This window comes from Carassius carassius, chromosome 24 (genome assembly GCF_963082965.1).
Source record: "Carassius carassius chromosome 24, fCarCar2.1, whole genome shotgun sequence".
In the NCBI taxonomy this organism is placed as follows: domain Eukaryota; kingdom Metazoa; phylum Chordata; class Actinopteri; order Cypriniformes; family Cyprinidae; genus Carassius; species Carassius carassius.
Genome location: NC_081778.1, coordinates 29470376 through 29491535, shown reverse-complemented (window position 1 = coordinate 29491535; position 21160 = coordinate 29470376). Strand labels below are relative to the sequence as shown.

General features: G+C 33.9%; 1 protein-coding gene across 1 annotated transcript in view; it reads left to right on the top strand.

Moving 5' to 3' along the window:
- The first annotated feature begins 4432 nt into the window (after nt 1-4432).
- LOC132103410 (CUB and sushi domain-containing protein 3-like) overlaps nt 4433-21160 on the top strand; it is a 173260-nt gene continuing 156532 nt past the window's right edge. The window contains exons 1-8 of the mRNA XM_059508491.1: nt 4433-4526; nt 4727-4804; nt 6860-6947; nt 9389-9513; nt 12093-12214; nt 17349-17452; nt 20663-20775; nt 20889-21071. Coding sequence (XP_059364474.1) covers nt 4490-4526; nt 4727-4804; nt 6860-6947; nt 9389-9513; nt 12093-12214; nt 17349-17452; nt 20663-20775; nt 20889-21071 — 850 coding nt within the window. The 5' untranslated portion in view covers nt 4433-4489. The remainder of the gene's footprint in view (nt 4527-4726; nt 4805-6859; nt 6948-9388; nt 9514-12092; nt 12215-17348; nt 17453-20662; nt 20776-20888; nt 21072-21160) is intronic.

Below are 21160 nucleotides of genomic sequence, written 5' to 3'. Positions count from 1 at the left end.
ACAGCTGCATGGACTGTCATCATAATTTTGCAATGGTTCTTTTGTGATAATACTATCTTTATATCATCAGTCCAGAATCAGTTATTTCTGTTATTTAAGGTTATTTAAGGATACCTATCTATCTATCTATCCATCCATCCATCCATCCATCCATCGTTCTATCATTCTATCCATCATTCTATCGATCTATCGTTCTGTCTGTCTGTCTGTCTGGAAATCCTTTAAAATAAGTGATTAAGTGAAAGAGTAAAGGAATTTTAAAGTGACAAACTTGAGTCCGATCACTTAGAAAAGGACTAGCGCACCTTGATGTGTCATTCACGTCTGTAACACAGTCAGTGCAGGACAAGTTACATGCCAAAGTGTAATATTTATGGGTAGGAGTTTGTTTTAATCCCTAACTCTACGTGTGACTGATATTAATAGAGATGCTTGACTTTGAACTGCCAAAAATGCTGAATGAATATTTGGACAGATGCTTTAGAGCCTGTACTCCCTGAGATAAGCTATTTGGCTTGTGTGGCCTGAAATAACAGATGTATTGCAACATTTCTGCCCTAAAGGTGAGCTGCACAAGCACCTGGGAATTAGAACCAACAACAGTGTAACCACCGGCAAAGGCCAGATAATATTATTATTATGGAGAACATAATGTGCACTTCTCTATTAATAAAGCGTGAGTGCATTTGACTGCAGGTCCAGCTCTGACTACAGCAGTTAACTGCATCTGTGCTATTGTCTGCTGAAACACTGCAAAAACACTTACACAAAAATAAATAGTAATTGACAAGACACAAATAAATCAAAACACCAGTGGAATGCAGGAAATAGATCCACCTCCTGCCTGCTTGAGAGAGAGAGAATAAAGAGGTGAAGATATAGCGAGACTAACAAACTGGATTTGTACGATTTCAGTGCTGGGGTGTTGTGGGTGGCTGAGAAGGCATTGCTATGCGGTTGCTAGGGTGTTTTGCTATGGTTGCTAGGGTATTTGGGTGATTATTTAGTGGTCAAAAGAGTCCACCACCAAGTCTCTCTGATATCCTGGTCACTAGATGTGACAAACTCCTCCTTCATGATTACTGAATGGAGTCTGATTGCAGCCAGACAATGAAATGAATGAACGATTGAAAGAAGGCTAGAAATAAGAACCGATGAAAGAAAGAAACAAGACTGAAAGAAACCGCAAACGATAGATAGATAGATAGAAAGATTAAACGATAGATAGAACGATAGATAGATAGATAGATAGATAGATAGAATGATAGATAGACAGATAGAACAATAGATAGATAGATAGATAGATAGATAGATAGAACGATAGATAGAACGATAGATAGAACGATAGATAGAACGATAGATAGATAGCTAGATAGATAGCTAGATAGATAGCTAGATAGAACGATAGATAGAACGATAGATAGAACGATAGAACGATAGATAGATAGATAGATAGATAGATAGATAGATAGATAGATATATAGATAGATAGACTTTAGGTAATATACTGTAGTACAACTATTTGTTTATCAAGTTAAATACAGAATATAAACTAAAGTTTAAATATAAAATACAAGGGATAAATATTTTGTATATACACACAGTGCCATGAAAAGAGTAAATAAATATTTATTTTATTTCAGTTATCGAAAATATTTTCATAAAATGTTCTTCTTAGTTTTTGTTAATAATAAAACAATGTAACAAATGTTTGTTTTACTTATTTATGGTTCTTCTGTAACACTGTGGTGCTAATTATTATTACACTATTTAGTTCTAGGCCTAGTCTCGTATTTTGGTAAATATTTAGATCAGGTAAATTTGATAACTTCTTTAGTTATGAAAGATAATTAAATTATGAAGGATGGAAACATTCTGGAACTTTCTGTAACATTCTCTAATATGCTTTTAATATTCTAGTGATTTCTGGAACATTCTAGAGCATTCGTAATAAAAGACAAAAATCATCCAACATACACTTCTAAAGTTTTGGTCGACTCACTTTCGGTAACTGTTTATGTCAAACTGTTGTTAGCTCAGTATTAGGCATGTACCATGTCATTTTTATGCATGAGTAGTAACATTTTAGTTTGTATAAGTTGTCAAATCTTTTTCATCAGCACTGTTAATGATACACAAAACGTAATTTGATTCAGCATATAAAAATAAAAGTGAAACAATATGTCGATAAATTTGTTCCACAGTGTAATAACGTTTATTTTGGGGATGGACTTTTAAGATTTGCTCTTGTAATTAACCACCTAGCAACCTTTCAGACTTTAGCAACCACATAGCAACAAAAAAGCAACCAACTACAGCACCTTAGCATCATGGCAGTGTGTTTTAGAGTTGTGTTTGTGAAACCGATGTGGGGTCATTTGTTGATGTCGCTGGTGCCAAAATTGAAGTGTCTCAGAATGTTTTACTGGTGTGCAGGGAACTCAAAGGCAATCTGGCATCTTTCAGGTCAGAATCAGGGTCGGATCCAAGCTTTAACGTGGGTTGATGCCTTGACGTTTTACAAACATATAAAATTCTCTCATTTGCCCTTTTCAACATTACAGAACTGACAAGTGTTTGAGACACAAGTATGATTCCACTGTCGGATCTCACTTAAATAATTGCATCGACTCACAGACAGCCAATGACAGACGATGATTGACAGACAGCAAGGCCGAGTGCTAAAGAAAGGAGTCATTCTGGACAGTCTGTGCCGGCTGGAATGGCTTAGCCTTGAAATAGTTCTGCCCTTTTTTACTATAGACTTTCACTGTCACAGCCGATTGACTGTTATGAAGTTTAAAATTATGGCCGAGTCCTTGAGATGCTTGCAGATGGGAAGAAACAATAATACTAATGTTAGTGGCAAACACCTGAAGGCTGTTTTACGTCATTTGCGTCTCAGTAAACAATGACTAGTAAACATAGTCATTTATAAAGGTCATATTTTATGGCTTGTGAAGCTTCCAATACTTCCTTCATTTAGCCTTCTTCAAATAGGGCCACTGAACCTTACAATAATATCATAAAAAAGAAGAAGTATTAGAAATATTATGCATTTGGCAGCTCTTTTTATCCAAAGTGGCTAACATTCCATTCAAAGTATAGTGTTTATCAGTTAATGCATTTCCTAGGATTTGAATACATGACCTTGGTTGCTTGCTAACTTACCTACCTACATACTGTACCTACTTGCCTCTGATATTATTGGTATATTTTACTGATATTAAAGCTGTGTCCAGAGATGGTTTTGAGTGTGTAGGAGAAACCTGTTTACCGGGGCACACATTGAGAGAGGTTTTGCATAAGAGAGCAGCACCTACAAAATCTTATTATTATTTTTATTTTTTGGTAGTTGGGTTCCACTCAGCATGTGTGTTTTTTTTTGTCAGATATGTTTTGCAAATATCAACTTAATCTCCAATGTGTCTCTTGAAATAGAATGGATGACATGGGAGTAAAGCGCTACAAAATGAATGTGGATAGCAGCTCAGATCATTTGATTTTGTGTGTATTTGCTGAGAAATGTTTAGGTGCATATTGAGATTTGAGCCTTTTATAATTTTTTCTTGAAGGCATCTCACAATTCTGTTGAGCAGAATGAATAAAAGTGGTGTAATTGTACAATTGGTGTAATTGTATTGATGATATGCAAAAGTAAAAGGCAAATGGGTTTGACGTTTCTGCATCTTCTTTACAGGTTATCAGGAATTAATATTCCTGTGCCCATAGTCAGCAACAAGAACTGGCTACGCCTTCATTTCATCACAGACAACAGTCATAGGCATAAAGGATTCAGTGTTCAGTATCAAGGTACATTTGATATTTAATATAGTGTGATTCACAATAAATTTCATAAGTTATAATATGATAATTGCTTAAGGCAAATTTAGCAAAAACATGTCCAGGTCTATCTACTATATATTTGACCTCGAAATAAGGAACAGATAAATTACATTAATTAAATAAATAAATAAACATTCAATGTTCTTGTCAGACTTTTGTTTTGATTATGTGTTTTGACCGTCTGTTACCTTTCTTTGGGTTTCCTATTTCACTTGTTCCTGTTTCCTTGCTTAATTGTTTGTCATTAGTTAGTCTGTGTATGAAAAGTCTCTAAATAATTTTTCTTTCCAGTTCAGGTAACAGTTTGTTTCAGGTTAACTTAGTTTTTCACCTGCTTGAACTGCACTAGAATACTTAATTTCATTTTACCTTACAATGCAAAATCACGCATAATATAATTTCTTTCTTTTTTTTCTTTTGATGTTGGGTCATAGTATGACCCAGACCTCTATTACTCTGTCAAGTAATTATGTGCAGCTTCATTATCAGAAAATCTTTAATCACTTTGTTAATCTTAATCAGCTGCTAATTATATTGCTTTGATTTCTTATAACGAGGAACAGAAAATGACCTGTTAAAAGTTGAATCAAAGCATGATCCACAAGTTATTTTCGATTAATTTGATTGGAAGCAAAATTAAAAGATGAATTCTAGAACTAAAATAGAAGCAAATCATGAAAGTAAATAACGCACACAGAAAAAAAGAGAATTATATTTTCACACAGACAATACATGTCTGACAGGAAACTTTTTGTCACATGTTGTTTATTTGCTTTTTTTAATTAAGTATCACTCATGTAATTTTGCAGCAGGTTTTTTAAATCTCACCTACATGGAATGAAAATGTGTCTAATTTTCTTTGTTTCCTTTTGCTGAGCAGTGAAACGATCTGGAGATTTTAAATCAAGGGGAGTGAAATTATTACCTGGAAAAGACAACACAAGTAAATTTTCAATAAGTAAGTGTGTTTCCTTCTCTCTGTAAAATTAGAAACACACAGTAATTTGATAAGTGTACTTTGAGTGCATTTTTACAAATAAACTGTACCGCGTTATGTAGGGATGGGCGATATGACTTATCACATAAATGAGCTATTTTATTTCATGATAAGAATATATATGACTCTCAAGATAAATGAAGATAAGCAACCAGTCAATAATAATAACAGACAAATTAATTACAGGCAGTAGGACAAAAATCTATAATAGAACAAATACACAAATGACATAGACCTACATGAAAAACTTCAAGCTCTAGAAATAAGAAATACTACTTAAATTGTATGTACAAAAAGCACTGCATAGTCTTTACTGTGTAAATTAAATTTAGATTTATTACTATTAAAGTTACTAAAGTGATTCAGTCAATAGCAGCAAGATATTTTCTCTCATTTGTCGTTTGATTAACATTCATGACAGAGACAGCACCAGGTTTAGGCTGCTGTCACTTTAAGACTGAATGCACTGATCTAATATACTGACACACATGTGGTTTCTTTCTCAACTGTTTACGTTCACTTAAGACATTAGGAGGAAGGATACTCGCAAATACGGGCATTTTGGTATAAGCATTCAAGGCCAATGAGTATGTATTATAATATAAAAAGTGTAAAAGTGGCTTTATGTGTGCACCGGTATATCACCCAGACTGGATGAACACATGCATATCAAACAGATTTTGTTAAAGGGATAGTTCAGCCAAAAATGTTATTTACATTATTTACTCACCCTCAAGTAGTTCCAAAACTATAAGATTTGCTTTCTTCTCCTGAACAGAAAAGAATATATTTTGAAGGATGTTGGTAACCAAACAGTAGCTATTGACTTCTAGAATGCTTATCCCCCCTGCTATGGAGGTCAGTAGCTACCAGCAATTGTTTGGTTGCCAACATTCTTCTTCTTCTTTTTTTCTTTATGTTTAACAGAAGAGAGTCAGACATACAACTTTGGAACAACTTGAGGGTTGAAGAAGAGAGTGTTTCTGTGTGTGTGTGTGTGTGTGTGTAGGCTCGGTCACGTAAAAACCAAGCAGCTTTAAGATCTGCTCTCCAGTGCTGCTTCATGTCATGCATAATTATGGCTGTTAATACTGTTGCTCTAATGTCATAAAAGCTCTTCACTGCTTAATTTCTTTCTGATGTGCATCGCTATTAATTGTTTAATATTCTGTAGATGTTATTCCGCCGGTAATTTCGCATCTACACCTTCAAAGCCTGTAATTCATAAAGCGCAAACAATGCCACATTTTTGTAATCCTCTCGCTTGCAATTTAGGAAATGGATCAAAGGAAATTAGAGCATCCAATGAAACAGAAATCTGCATTTTGATTAATTGAGCTTAGCTTGACTTAGAGGTCCCTCACCCACAGAAGCTCTTTGGAAGATAATGTCAAATCCGCGAATCGAGGGGCTTCAGAGGGTGCACAGGTGGTTGGATTTCACTCCAACTGAGTTTAATTACTGGCCTTCCAAACCACAGGCCTAACCTGGTAACACAACCAAGCCACATGCTCCGACAGAAGCCTGATCAATATCTATGGAAATTATTTGTTCACACAGCAAAAGTGAACAAGTCCTTTTTTATGGCTCCACATGCACCAGCATCGTAATGAAATGCAGACTGTTCCATTTCACCCTCGACAAGATAGCACTCCAAACACTTAATTACTACTGGATAGAATTTTTATGAGCTTCTATTTCACAGTGTCTGCATCACGCATTCAGAAATATGAGTTATGAGTGAATTATCAGGTTTTATTCAGGACCCCGGGCTGCTGCCAAACACCCCTTTCTGAACACTTCCCTTAAATTACTCACATAACATCACCTCCTGTGGTAATTATCATGTGCCAACAACTTTTTATGGATGAGATATTGCACCAACTTCTCTTTTGATTGAGGATGAAAGTCGATGTCTGATAACCAAGGCTGTGTTATGGAAAGCGTGATCACAGGTGATGAAGGCTGATGGTTTGTGTGTTGGCAAGTCTCCATATGCTCTTTCTCCTCCCACAGTGAATGAAGGGATGGTCAAGCAGGTCTCCAACTTCTGCCCGGACCCCGGGGAACCGGAGAACGGCAAGCGCGTTGGCACCGATTACAGGTAGACAGGCTTTCCACACAAGACACATACAGTAGATGCAGTTTTGTTTTCAGAAAATGATGGGAACTGTTGTGATGTCATGCAGTTGTAATAGTAATAGTTTAATATAAAGATATAAATATTTTTTACTGTTTTGATAGAATATGAACTGCAGTCTTTAATAGCTTCTTTTGCTCATTTACAAGTTGAAACTGAAATGTAAACAGCAACACTGAAGAATCCTAAATAAATGAAACAACAATTAGTACTGAGTTTGTTTTGGCATATGTTATGCTCTCATGACAATACACATTTAATCTAATAGATTCTATTTTATTTGCTAAAATGTTAAGCGAAATATGAATTTAAATATTCATTATAAAATTTATTTATATTAAATCAGCAAAAATTACACATTTGATGTAATTTTCTTTTTATTTTCTAATATATTCTATAAGAATTATTAGGATTTATTTATCCTTTATTTTTTATTTATTGTTTATAAATATAAATAGATATTTTTTAAATTGGTGAAAATAATAAAAAATACATTTAATTTTGTTAATAAATGCAATATTTTATTTGCTGAAATATTTATTTCTTAATACTTCTTAATACTAGCATAAATATTTAATCTATTAAATATTAACTTGGCAAAAATGCTCATGATGTTATATTTTCTTGTTGATCAATATATAGTAAGTGATTAAATTAATATGTATTTAATTTGCTGTAACATTACACATTAAATTTAATATTTACTTTTTTATTTGCTAAAATAGTTAAATATATCAGTTGTATTAAATTAGCATTTAATGTTATATTTTAGTAATGTATAAGCAAATATATATTTTGTTTTCGTATATTAATGTATTCTCTAAATTCTGTATCTTTTTCTAAAAAAATTATTAATAGGGATGTGCCTGTATCCAATTTTTATTTTTCGATTAATTGCCGATTCTTTTATCACGGTATATGGTATTATCACAGTGTTGAAATTTAATTACAGTATAACAAGTTTAATAACAATAACAATAATAACTGAACATTTAAATACAATAAAGCAATACAGAAAAATAAATAAAGTTAAACGTTTTACACAGATTAGTGCCGAAGAACTATAATGACCAATATCACAAGTATCACTTTACAATAAGATCTCATTAGTTAACATTAGTAAATGCATTACCATTCACAATGAGCAATAACTACATTTACAACAGAAGTTATTAATCTTTGTTAAAAAAACACAACTCTTGGTTCATGTTAGTTCATTAAATAACACAGTTGCAACTTTCAACTTTAACATTGTGTTATAAAATATTGGAATACCTAAGATAATTGAATTTTTATAAGAATTTTTCATTGGCAGTGTATGTTAACTAATTAATTAACTAATGTTAACCAATGAAACCCTAATGTAATGTGTGAATTAACAATGAAGAATCAAAACACTTTCAAACAATATCTAGGTCATGTTGTAGACCAGATTGAAATGTAAAAAGTTTAACAAAAATATGTCTATTAAGTCTAAATATTTAAGTATTTGGTGATGTGAACAGCTTAGTAAATTCACAAATATAAGTGGCTATTTAAATATGTTTTAAAAAGTAGGACAGCTGCTTTATTTATGGGGTTTCCAGGGTAACACCTGCATTTTCTGCAGTTTAGCGCCATCTGCTGTCAGATAGTTAATGTGCTTTCATTCAGCGTGTCTCAAGTGTTCCTCCATGTGCTTCTCATGCATGCTTGTTTACATCAGAGCACACATGGTCTTTTAAGCAGCATACAGTGGTGTTGTGCATTTTGACAAGATGATGGCAAAAATATTCTTAAAATGCATTCCAAATTCGGAATAATTTGTAATATATAATTATTCACAGTATTTAGAAGTGCCCACGATAACAATATTGTGCATATTAATTACCTTGATATATTGCATTACCGAATACTGGCACATGTCTAATTTAATATTAGTTTTGCATAAATACTCATGATGTTATATGTTATGTTAAATTTTCTTAAATATTTTTTTTAGCTTAATTTAGATTAATTTAGCAAAGATTTATGCATTTTTGTTTGTGTTTAATGCGTTTAATTTCTCTAATTTTATTAGATTCAATCTTACTTAAGTATTACTGATACATATTAACACTGTGACAATCTAATAACATTAGCAATGACCATTCAACAAAACATAAAAAAGGAATAAAATACGTAAAGCTATTTTGCAAAGTGGGGACAAAACTAGCTATGGAAACAAAAAGTCATGGGAACATTTCCTCAAGTATCCCTATGCCTAGGTATTTCAGTAGGAATGAAATCCCTGTATATATTCCTTCCTGACATTTGCTCTGACATGAGGTTGTGGCACCCAATCTGTCTCGATGCATGGATGGTGCTTGAGGAGAATTTCTTCATTGATTCCCTGGCTTACGTTTGTTCTCTCTTCAACACGGCAGCATCGGTGCGACAGTTCATTTCATCTGTGATGGGGACCATGTGCTTCAGGGATCCAAGAGTATTACGTGCCAGAGGGTTGCTGAGGTGTTTGCAGCCTGGAGTGACCATAGACCCGTCTGTAAAGGTTAGACCAGACATCTGATCTACTGATGTCCTGTGATCCTACAATTGAATACCATTGGTTCTTGATACTGATAACAGTTTTGAAATATAATATTGCTGTTTAAACTAAATGCAATGCAATCAAGTTAGCGTTTTTAAACATTCACTTACTAAAAAAATAAATATTTTCTAATCAGTGACTTAATAATCACAAACAACCTGGATTTTATGTTTCTAAACAAAACATGGCTTGAAGAAAACTGCAGTTCAACGGTCCTCAATGAAACCGCCCCTCCTAACTTTACTTTCATGAGTGTCTGCAGGACTGTTAGGACAGGTGGAGGTGTAGCTGCTCTATTTAAAACTTTTATCAAGGCAAGCAAGTGTCATTTGGTCAGTACTTGTCTTTTGAACATCTATGGATATTGTGTCGAAAGGTGCTCCACGCATTCTGTTTATCATTATTTACAGGCATCCAGTATACTCTCCAGCCTTTGTTGAACAGTTCACAGAAATCTTATCAATGATTTCCTCAGAGTTTGACTGTTCTGCTATTGCAGGGGGATTTTAATATTCACATAGGTAAAGCAGAAAACAAAACTACAAAATAAATTATAACTGCTTTAAACACTTTTGATCTGATTCAGCACTATCTGACCACTGTCTGATCACTTCTGTATTTTCTTTGATATATTGATCTCTGCTTCCACTGCATCTAGATCTGTCTCTGTCAGAAAGAGATGCATTAACGAGATCACTATTGTGCTATTTATGAAGGCTATATCTTCAACACCAAGCATTTCTGCAGACTCTGTTGATCTTCTGTTGACCTGAAAACTGAGAGGATGTGGCGGAAGACAAAACTTGAAATTCATTATAGCATCTATAAAGATAGCCTTCATTTTTTTCAAAAGGGTGCTTAACTGTTTATAATCAGATCTCTAAGAAGTGGTGAATGCCTCACTTCTTTCTGGGACTTTCCCAAACTCCCTGAAAACTGCAATTGTTAAACCTCTTCTGAAAGAACAATCTTGATAACACCATTTTGAGAAATTGTTGACCAATATGAAATCTTCCTTTTATAAGCAAGATTATTGAAAAGGTAGTCTTTAATCAGCTAAACAAATACTTAAACTTAAATGGATACATGAACAATTTTCAACCTGGTTTCCGATTGCATCATAGCACAGAGACAGCACTCATTAGGATAATAAATTATATCTGCTTAAATTCTGATTCTGGCAAAATATCAGTGATGGTGCTACTAGATATCAGTGCTGCTTTTGACACTGTTGATCATAACATACTACTAGAGAGACTGGAAAACTGGGTGGGGCTTTCTGGGATGGGACTCAAATGTTTCAGGTCATACTTAGAAGGGAGAGGCTATTATGTGAGTATAGGAGAGCATAAGGCTAAGTGGACGTCCATGACTTGCGGAGTCCCACAAGGCTCAATTCTTGCACCGCTCTTGTTTAGCCTGTATATGCTCCCACTAAGTCAAATAATGAGAAAGAACCAAATTGCCTATCACAGCTATGCTGATGATACCCAGATTTACCTAGCCTTATCTCCAAATGACTACAGCCCAATTGACTCCCTCTGCCAATGTATTGATGAAATTAACAGCTGGATATGCCAGAACTTTTTTCAGTTAAACAAGAAAAAAACTGAAGTAATTGCATTTGGAAACAAATATGAAGTTCTCAAGGTGAATGCATACATTGACTCTTGGGTCTAACAACTAAAAATCAAGTCAGGAATCTTGGTGTGATTTTGGAGACAGACCTTAGTTTCAGTAGTCATGTCAAAGCAGTAACTAAATCAGCATATTATCATCTAAAAAACATTGCAAGAATTAGATGTTTTGTTTCCAGTCAAGACTTGGAGAAACTTGTTCATGCCTTTAACTCCAGCAGGGTGGACTATTGTAATGGGCTCCTCGTCGGCCTTCCCAAAAAGACCATTAGACAGCTGCAGCTCATCCAGAACGCTGCTGCCAGGATTCTGACTAGAACCAGAAAATCTGAGCATATCACACCAGTCCTCAGGTCCTTACACTGGCTTCCAGTTTCATTTAAGATTGATTTTAAAGTACTTTTACTTGTTTATAAATCATTCGATGACCTAGGACCAAAATACATAGCAGATATGTTCACTGAATATAAACCTGGTTCACACAAAACAAAACAAAACATCTTATTTTAGTTATTATGCTGCACGCAGTTGGAATCAGCTTCCAGAAGAGATCAGATGTGCTAAAACATTAGCCATTTTTAAATCTAGACTCAAAACTCATCTGTTTAGCTGTGCATTTATTGAATGAGCATTGTGCGATGTCTGAACTGATTGCACTGTATTTTATGTATAATAGTTTTCTATTCTTAACTTTTTTAAATTCATTTTAAACCTTTTAAATCATTTTAAAAGTTTTTTTTTTTAATTTCTTGTTTTATTGTTTGGATTTATATTCTTCTCTTTTATGTAAAGCACTTTGAATTACCATTGTGTATAAAATGTGCTATAGAAATAAATCTGGCTTGTCTTGCCTTCTCTTATTCATTATAAATGAGTTCTTCTCTGTATTTCTGTATTTTGCAGTGAAAACATGTGGGACGAACCTCTTTGGCCCCTCAGGAACGTTTACATCACCTAATTTCCCCATCCAGTATGAGAGCAACTCGCAGTGTGTTTGGATTATCACCGCCAGTAACCCCAATAAGGTACAATAATAAACTGCAGACACACACAGCGCTCCATATCTGACTCAAACCCAAAGCTTTTTATGAACATGTATCATCTTATATCTTAAAATGACATTTAATAATAATAATAATAATAAAGTTCCAATGTGATTTTATACTTCTTTTTTTCTTTTTTGGTTTACAAAACAAACTATAACTTTAGTAAATATGGTGTTTTGGTATTTCAAACCATGGTCACTTTTTAAAATAATTTACAGTGATAAAATTTTTCTTGTGTGATAATATTTATTTCTTTTTTTCGAGATGCTTTTCTTTAGGTTTGCGCTGTTGGAAGCCTGCCATTGTATTGCCATGTATTTTATTTGTTAAAAAATATATTTTTTTCTATACATATTAATTTAGCAGAAATAGCAATTTAAATATAAATGTAATATTAATTTAGCAAAAAATGAATAAATAAATACACATTTAATGTTGTTTTTTGTTTTATCAAACAAAATCATATCAAATGATTTTTTTATGAAAACAATATCTAATACTTTACGCATTTAATAAAGAAAAAATGTTTAAATTGTTTTATAATGCTTACCATAGCTGTAGTAGCTGTAGGTGTTTTGGCATTTGAAACAAGTTTTTAAATGCATTTTCAGTAATACAATTATTTAAGTATGAATTGTTTAAAAATATTAATTTATCAAAAATATTTAATGATATATTATTTTATTTTATTTTATTGAATTAAACCAAAGGCTTTTTTTTTTTGTGAAAGTCAATATCTTGTATTTGAAAATTACACATTTAATACAATATATATATATGGGGTGTTTTGGTTTTTAAATAGTTTTCAAAAGTAAAGAAAAAAAAAGGCATTTACAGTCATGTAATTTTTTTATTTTTGATTCCAACATTCTCGTATTATTCATTTACAGTATTAAAAACATATATAATGTATATACATACGTTTATATCTTTTAATGTAATGTGACTGTTTACGGTGTTTTACCGGGTGTTTTTTTTTTTTAAACCTGTGTAAACCTGCCATTGTGAGCGGTTCCTGATGGGGTATCAGTATCTCACATTAGGACTGAAATCGCTCTCCTGACTCTTGTGCCCCATTGTGCAAGACAGATTAGATCTCATCAATGAAAACATCATCTTCCCCTACAGCACCTCAAATAATGCAATTCTGATTTAGATTCTTTGCTATTATATGTATAAAATATATGCAATTTACTGTAGTTTTCCATGAGGTCTTGCCACAGACGCCACATTTCAGGAGTAGGTTTTTTATTTTTTTTAAAATCTATTTCATGCCAGGCCATTAACAACCAGCAAATAGCTGATTTGTGTCCTCAATTGCTGCTGAATCTGAGCTTTCCTCTGGTGAGAAATGTAAATGAGCCCTAACACGCATAACATTATTGCCTCATTTATCTTCACCCGACATAATTGCAAAGTTCAAATTTTATTGCGTTTTCCGAAGACCCATGGGCAGCTCATTGGCATTATTATTGTGTTAACACAATAAAGTTAATATATGAAGTTAAGCAGGACTTTCTTATGGTTACCTGATTGTGTTCATTAGTAACCACTAATCATATCAGTGTAAGAGCTGTATGAACCTCCTGTAAGCTGTGCACACATACAGTATGTGGATTTTTCTTCAACAGCATGTGGGTGTTTATATCTCATAGGAGAATTATGTCATAAAAAATGAAAAAAATAAATAAACAATTTAAACTGCAATGCAGTTTCTAAAATATATTCAAATGACAAGCAGTTATTTTAAACATATGTATATATATATATATATATACATATATATATATATATATATACACATATATACATATATATATATATATATATATATAAATGAACAATTTAAACTGCAATGCAGTTTCTATCACATTTCAAACTGGGTTTTGAATACATTCTGTCTGACTCCTTTGTCTTGCAATAAAGCTAATTTCATAGCTATCAATATATTTATAAATATTATTCCTAATCATAAATATATAAATATTTATGATTAAGAATAATATTTATAAATATATTGATAGCTATGAAATTAGCTTTATTATATATATATATATATATATATATATATATATATATATATATATATATATATATATATATATATATATATATATATATATATATAATTTTTTTTGGTAATATTATTGTTTTAGTGCAGTTTTGATCAGATTAATGCAGCATTGGCCATCACATGTTTACAGTTTTAAATTACATTTTAAAATATATTCAGATAGAAAAGGGCCATATTAAATGTTAATACTATTTCACAATATTGCTGTTTTTGATCAAGTAAATGATCAAATAAATACAGCCTTGGAAATATCTTTGAAAACCCCTGAAAAAAAATCATACTGACCCCAAACTTAAAAAAATGTAGTGTGCATATTCTAATGGTTTGTTTTTTGTTCTTTGTTGAAAGTTTTATGACATGTACAAATTCATGTTTCTTTCATATTTTGTGAATGTTTTTTCCCCTCATATTTTAATATTTAAAAGTCTGGTTTTGGGACAGCATAAAAGAGAAGTATTTGAAAAGCAGCAAGAGGGCTTGGTGAAAACTTTCCAAGACTTTAATGTGACTTTCATTTAACAAAGAAGCCAAGTTAAAATCTTTTAATAAAAATCAACCCACGAGACATAGAAGTGGCAGTCACTGAGGAAGCACCCATATACCTCATGTACGTGTGCCATAAAAGTGCCAGAAGGCCGGTATTCATGGTGTCTAACTAAAAGTGAACAACAGCAGCTCCCCGCTGTTTCCAAACGCACACTAGGGGGTGTTTATGCAAACAGTTCGTTGTTAAAGGAGTCATACCCTCGTATTACCTTGGATACCTACGGCTGTATTATAGTCTTTCAGGCCCTTCTAAAAAAGAAAATTGGAAAAAAAATAAACAGAGCTCCTCAGACCCTTATCTCTGTAGGCATTATTGTCTCGCGAGATCTGATGCGATATTTTGGCTGTCGTGGACGGTCATTATAATAATGCAAATGAGGAGCACGTTGATTGGTTGCAGGAAGGAGGGGGGTTGACACCGCAGGTAATGCTTTAGCATATCATTACAAACTGACATCATGGCGCAAGTTGTGAATGAACGCGACCGGCTTCCCGGCCAGCGCCGTTTAGGGCTTAAATCAAACTTCATTCACGCACACATATGAAACACGCTTGCATATATACTAAGTACTAGTCACACATACATGTATATGAACTATCTACGCACATAAAGTTACTCATATGAGACGTGAGCACAGCACACACACACAAATATAAGACGTGAGCACACACACACACAAACTAGACGGGGCCTCATGTAAGCATTAGGCAATAAATAATCAATAACCAAATTCATGATGATCTCAGTCATTTGTTTTTTGCAAAGTACGTTAGCAGCCATTCCCCATACCTCGAAGCTAATGCTCCCGCCAGAGTTGTGCCTGGACGCGTTCATTGACCGATAGTTCATGAACTCGTTCATATTTTGGGCGAACATGAACTGAACGTACCGCATTACTGCCAGGTGAACGTTATTGTGAAGTCGTTCGTTCTGGTGTCTGTGAACGCCACGCTCTTTCTCAGTTTAACTTCGTTTAGTAGGATGCCAGATTTCTATAAAGCCTTCCAGACGAAAACTCACCTAAAACACACCGTAAACCGGACTTAATATGTAGCGGAAAAAACACCCAATCTGGCAACGCCAGACTCTCTTGTTCAAACTAGTTCATCAAAATGAACAAATCTTTTTTCGAGTCATTTCGTTCATTTAAGGGGCTTTAAATGTTACTATTAACTGGCAAATTCCCCGAACACATCAACCTACGCAATCTTGATCATATTCTGAATTAAGAAATCATTATAATGCAGTCAAAAGTCCGTTTTTGCAGTCCGTTTACAGGGAACATAAATAATTACTTCACCTCCAGTCTTTCGTTTATTTGTCTAGTGACAGACGCAATAGCATACAATAGCTGCATTAGCAGTTATGCTGTTTGTTACACACAGTAGAGCAATAAAAACACAGTCTTACCGTTTCAATTGCAGGTAATTTTGTTGGAATGGCGCTTTTCCCGAGCTTCGATGCCAACTTCGCCTGATATTGCCCCAAATTTGTGAAGGATTTCGGCGTACAATGTTTAGCACAAACACGTAACGATAAGCCAGTGGAAGGGTTGAAGGAACCCCGTCATTAAAAATGAATTTAATCCACTGGTCTCTGATAGGTCCGTTCTTGGTAGAGAAAACACATTTACATGTTGATTCTGGCAGTCAACCACAGAGCAACTCACGTGTGCACTACTCCAGCGTCTTTCGCGACTGAATATGAGGGGGAGAGGGGAAGGGGCGAGCTTCCTGCTGCTGTGTCCATATATGGTATATCCTATAGTGCACGCGCACTCAAATACGAGATTTTGATTTCTTCCCCGTCTTGACGTCAAGACGGGGAAGAAATCAAAATCTCGTATTTGAGTGCGCGTGCACGTGGGCTATTTTACATACCCTGAGGTAAACAAACGCTTCACTTTTAAATATCGGCTTCCCGGCCAGTGTATAATCGTTAGGCAATCATAACATACATTGATTCTCGTGGAAAAGTGAAAATTGTGGGTCATGACTCCTTTAATGTACAAGTGAGCATTTGAAATAACACGGAACAACCGGAGCAAGTCTCTCCAATGTTTACTTGCGAGCTAGAGCCGCTGATTGAAAGCACTCTCAGAAATTTGTTTTACTCAACATCCATTGGACTATGCAAATGATTTGTTGGGTAATTGATGCATTGCCCCCGCTGAATTTTTCAATGGGGCCGCAGAGGGTATGAGCAAATGAGCTGAAACATACAGGCGACATATGCTGCAGCCAAGTGCTGGCCCCGGTGAGCTCATGAATATCTTATTTATTGAGAATAGTGTGTATCATTTATATTTGATGATGTCTGAAGCGCTCTAGTTCTGAGAAACTTAATTAAGACGGTGTGAAATGCACACTATTCATTCTCCGTAACAGAGAGCATATGGAGAAATCCCTCCGGTCAAGGTGCTTCATTGATTCGAGTGGCGTTCCGTTACAAAGACTTCTAATGCTAATTCAGTGATTTTGTTCCCATCGCAGGTTATTCAAATCAATTTCGAAGAGTTCGACTTGGAGCTGGGATACGATACGTTGACTGTCGGCGACGGTGGAGAGGTTGGCGACTCGAAAACAATCATACAAGTGTAAGATTCAGGGATCTACTGAAGTTATGTGTCATGAGTGTTTTCAGTATTGCACTGCAAAAAACATTTCAGTCTTGTTTTCCAGAAGCATCTTTATCTCAAGAGAAATTTACTTGAGAAACAAAATATGCTTAAGATAAGTCTTTTGAGACCTTGAACTATATTTTTCCTTACCCATCAGCAAACGGTTTATAAACCTCAGTCATTTTAATTAAAATTGTTTGTCAATGGAGTAAGAAAACCAAAGTTAATTCAAGGTCTTAATATCTTATGCAATCTGGTTTCTCAAATAAATGTTTCTTGTTTTAAGATTATCTGGATATTTTAAATGGAATTTAAATTGCATTTTCTCATATTTTTTCACTTTCCAATTCACAATTTAGTTTTGCATGACCAGTTACCATGCAATAACATCATTAAAATATGTAGCAAATAAGATTCATAGCAAACAATCATGCAAGTGTATGATTTCAATATTATTCTGAAGTTGCATGATTGTCTTCTGTACCGTGCAGTGCAAAAATAAAATAAAAAATAAAAATAACAACAACAAAAAAAAATAATCTCAGTCAGTATTTTATCTAATTTTCTAGTTGCAATATCCCAAATCCCTCAATAAAGATAAATTTACTTGAGAAACAACATATGCTCAAGATATTCAAGATATAAGAAATGAAGGCCTTAAACTCAGTATATTTTTCCTTTCTCATCAGTAAAATGTTTGTAGACTTCACTGATTTGTATTCATGCTTAAAACAAGAACTGTTTGCCAATAGAATGAGAGAAATATACTAAATCCAAGGCCTTAATATATTATGCAATTTGGTTTCTTAAGTATGTGTTTCTTCTTTTAAAACATTTGTACATTGTATTTTAGCTGAAAAATAAATAAATAAATAATCTTGAATAATTCACATCAACCGTTAGTTTGCAGCTATAATATTTTATAGGGACCATTATGTCTCTTTTCTCACATTTACATTTTTTTCTTGCACCAACAAGTCTCAATTTAGTTTTACTAACCATTTACCATGCATAAACATTTAAAAAATGTATAACAAATAAAAATGAATAGCAGGCAATTTACACATGTGATTTGTGAATAAAATCATTTTATTTCAGACAGAAAGAGAAAATTAAGTGCTGAAGTTAGACAAGTTGTGGCATGCCACTCGTTTCTGGTATATATGTGCATACTACATTACATTTCTTTTATTTTTGAAAGACCAAAGAAAATCCAGACCCCCCACCGCTTTAAAATGAGTCCATTGACCATGACTCCAGAGGTTATTTTTATTTTTATCTTGCATTTTGTTCAGCTTTGCAGCAGTTATCCTTTTCAACAGCATGAAAGCCATAAAACCATAAAAACCGCACAGGCACAAATCCTCCAGCTGTACCTTTCTCCCTCACAAACATGCTTTTCCGTCCACCTCCCCTCACCACCTCTTTTCACCGTCAGCCGTATGTCTCCAGGTATCTTGGGCAGACACACTTTGGTGACGGTCTGTGCTGTTTTCTGGTGCATTTGCCTGGCTCTGTTCCAGCTATGATCCACTGAATGCTTACGGAGTGTTCCTCAAGGAAAAAAGACACTCACTGCCAGAGCACTAATTCATACTGTAAAGCTCAATAAATGCCGTTTTTCGGGTTTGTGTTGGTCAAATTGGTTTAGCACTTTTGCATAAAAGTGCCATGGAATTATTATAGCACAGTGTCCAAAAATCACGGTCTGTAATGCACATGTTGGCATGTAACATGCTAATACTATGCATTTTGTGATGGTACTATGGGTTGTGGATGTTACCGTGGTGATTTTTGAAGTACCTGACAGTATGATTTAGACTCCAAAGTACAATAAAATACAAAAAAGTACTATGACATTACCCTGTTTTTGGGAATGTTCCATGTAAAAATGTTTATATCAACCACTCACGATCCAGAAATAGCTCTAGAAAATACTTTAATAATCCAGGAGAAAATAACAGAAGTCAATGCACATTCACATAATAGTATGCGTAAACGAGACCAGACAATGGATCAAAGGAAACTCGGAGCATAAATACACGAGGAGAGTAATCGAGGAGAATAGAAACAGGAGTGTGGGACTAATTAGAAAACTAGCCAGGAAATTAGGCCGACAGGAATAGAGTAAATGCCAAAAAAACCTAAACCAAAACAGACTATAATCCTGACAGGTTATACTATGATTTAAAAACAAAAACAAAAACAAAAGCATCATGGTAATACTGTGGTGTTGGATGCTACCATGGTGTTTTTGAAATACATGAAAACACAAAGTGAATTCAAATAGAAAAAAAAGTACTACAGCATTACTAACATTACTTATGTTTTGGACATAATACCAGGGTAATATCATATTTTAAGTTGGACACTTCCAAAAGCTTGGTACTTTTCATTTAATTTAAATTTTTTTTGGTAATACTATTATTATTATTATTATTTTATAAATACCATGGCTATTATATGATATTGTTGGATATACAGTACACTACCATTCAAAGATTTGGGGTCTTAAAAAAAAAACTTTTATTTATTTAGGATTCATTAAATTAAAGTAACAGTAGAGACTTTAACATTGTTGCAGAATACTTGATTAAAATGCTGTTCTTTTGAACATTCTATTCATCAAAGAATCCTGAGAAAAAGTATCATAGTTTCCACAAAAATATTAAACAGCAAAACAGTTTTCAACATTGATAATAATAATTGTTTCTTGAGCAACAATCAGCATATTAGAATGATTTCTGAAGGATCATATGACACTGAAGACTGGAGGAATGATGCTGAAATTCAGCTGCGCATCACAGGAATAAAATACAGTATAAAATGTATATAAATAGATACTTTTTTCAAATAACTGCAACTTTGGTATAAGCATATATATATATATATATATATATATATATATATATATATATATATATATATATATATATATATATATATATATATATATATATACATACATATACATAGAACATATTTATTTTATATTTAAAAAATCTTACCGACCCCTAATCTTTGACTACCATAAAAATACCACTGTGTTTAAACATAGTAATTATTCAGTACTGTACCATAGTATTGGCATCTGAAAGCATTATTATAGCATAGTACCGCCAACCTAGTGCTTTGTATTCTGAACTCACAGACTCTTATGTTCTTTTGTTCACTCTGCATGGACAGGTTAACGGGCAGTTTCGTCCCTGACCTCATCGTCAGTATGACCCATCAAATGTGGCTGCATTTGCAGTCTGATGAAAGTGTGGGCTCTATTGGCTTTAAGATCAACTATAAAGGTGAGTCTGTTCTCTGCCTCAGCTTCTTAGAGTACCCACATAAATCACTCTGTTGGCTCAAAAGCTTTACTGCTGTTTTTCTCTCTCTTCTCGTCTCTCTTGCCTACCTACAGAAATTGACAAGGAAAGTTGTGGGGATCCTGGAATCCCTCTGTATGGACTCCGAGAGGGCGGGGGCTTCTCCAACAGAGACGTACTGCGCTTCGAATGCCAGTTCGGATTTGAGCTCATTGGTGAAAAAATGATTTCCTGTCAGAATAACAATCAGTGGTCTGCTAACATCCCCATCTGTATATGTAAGTGCTGCTAGACGGTTCTCTATCATTACTTACTACATTACGCTTCAAAATAGAAATGTTTTTTTTTTTTCTTTTTTAACAAAACA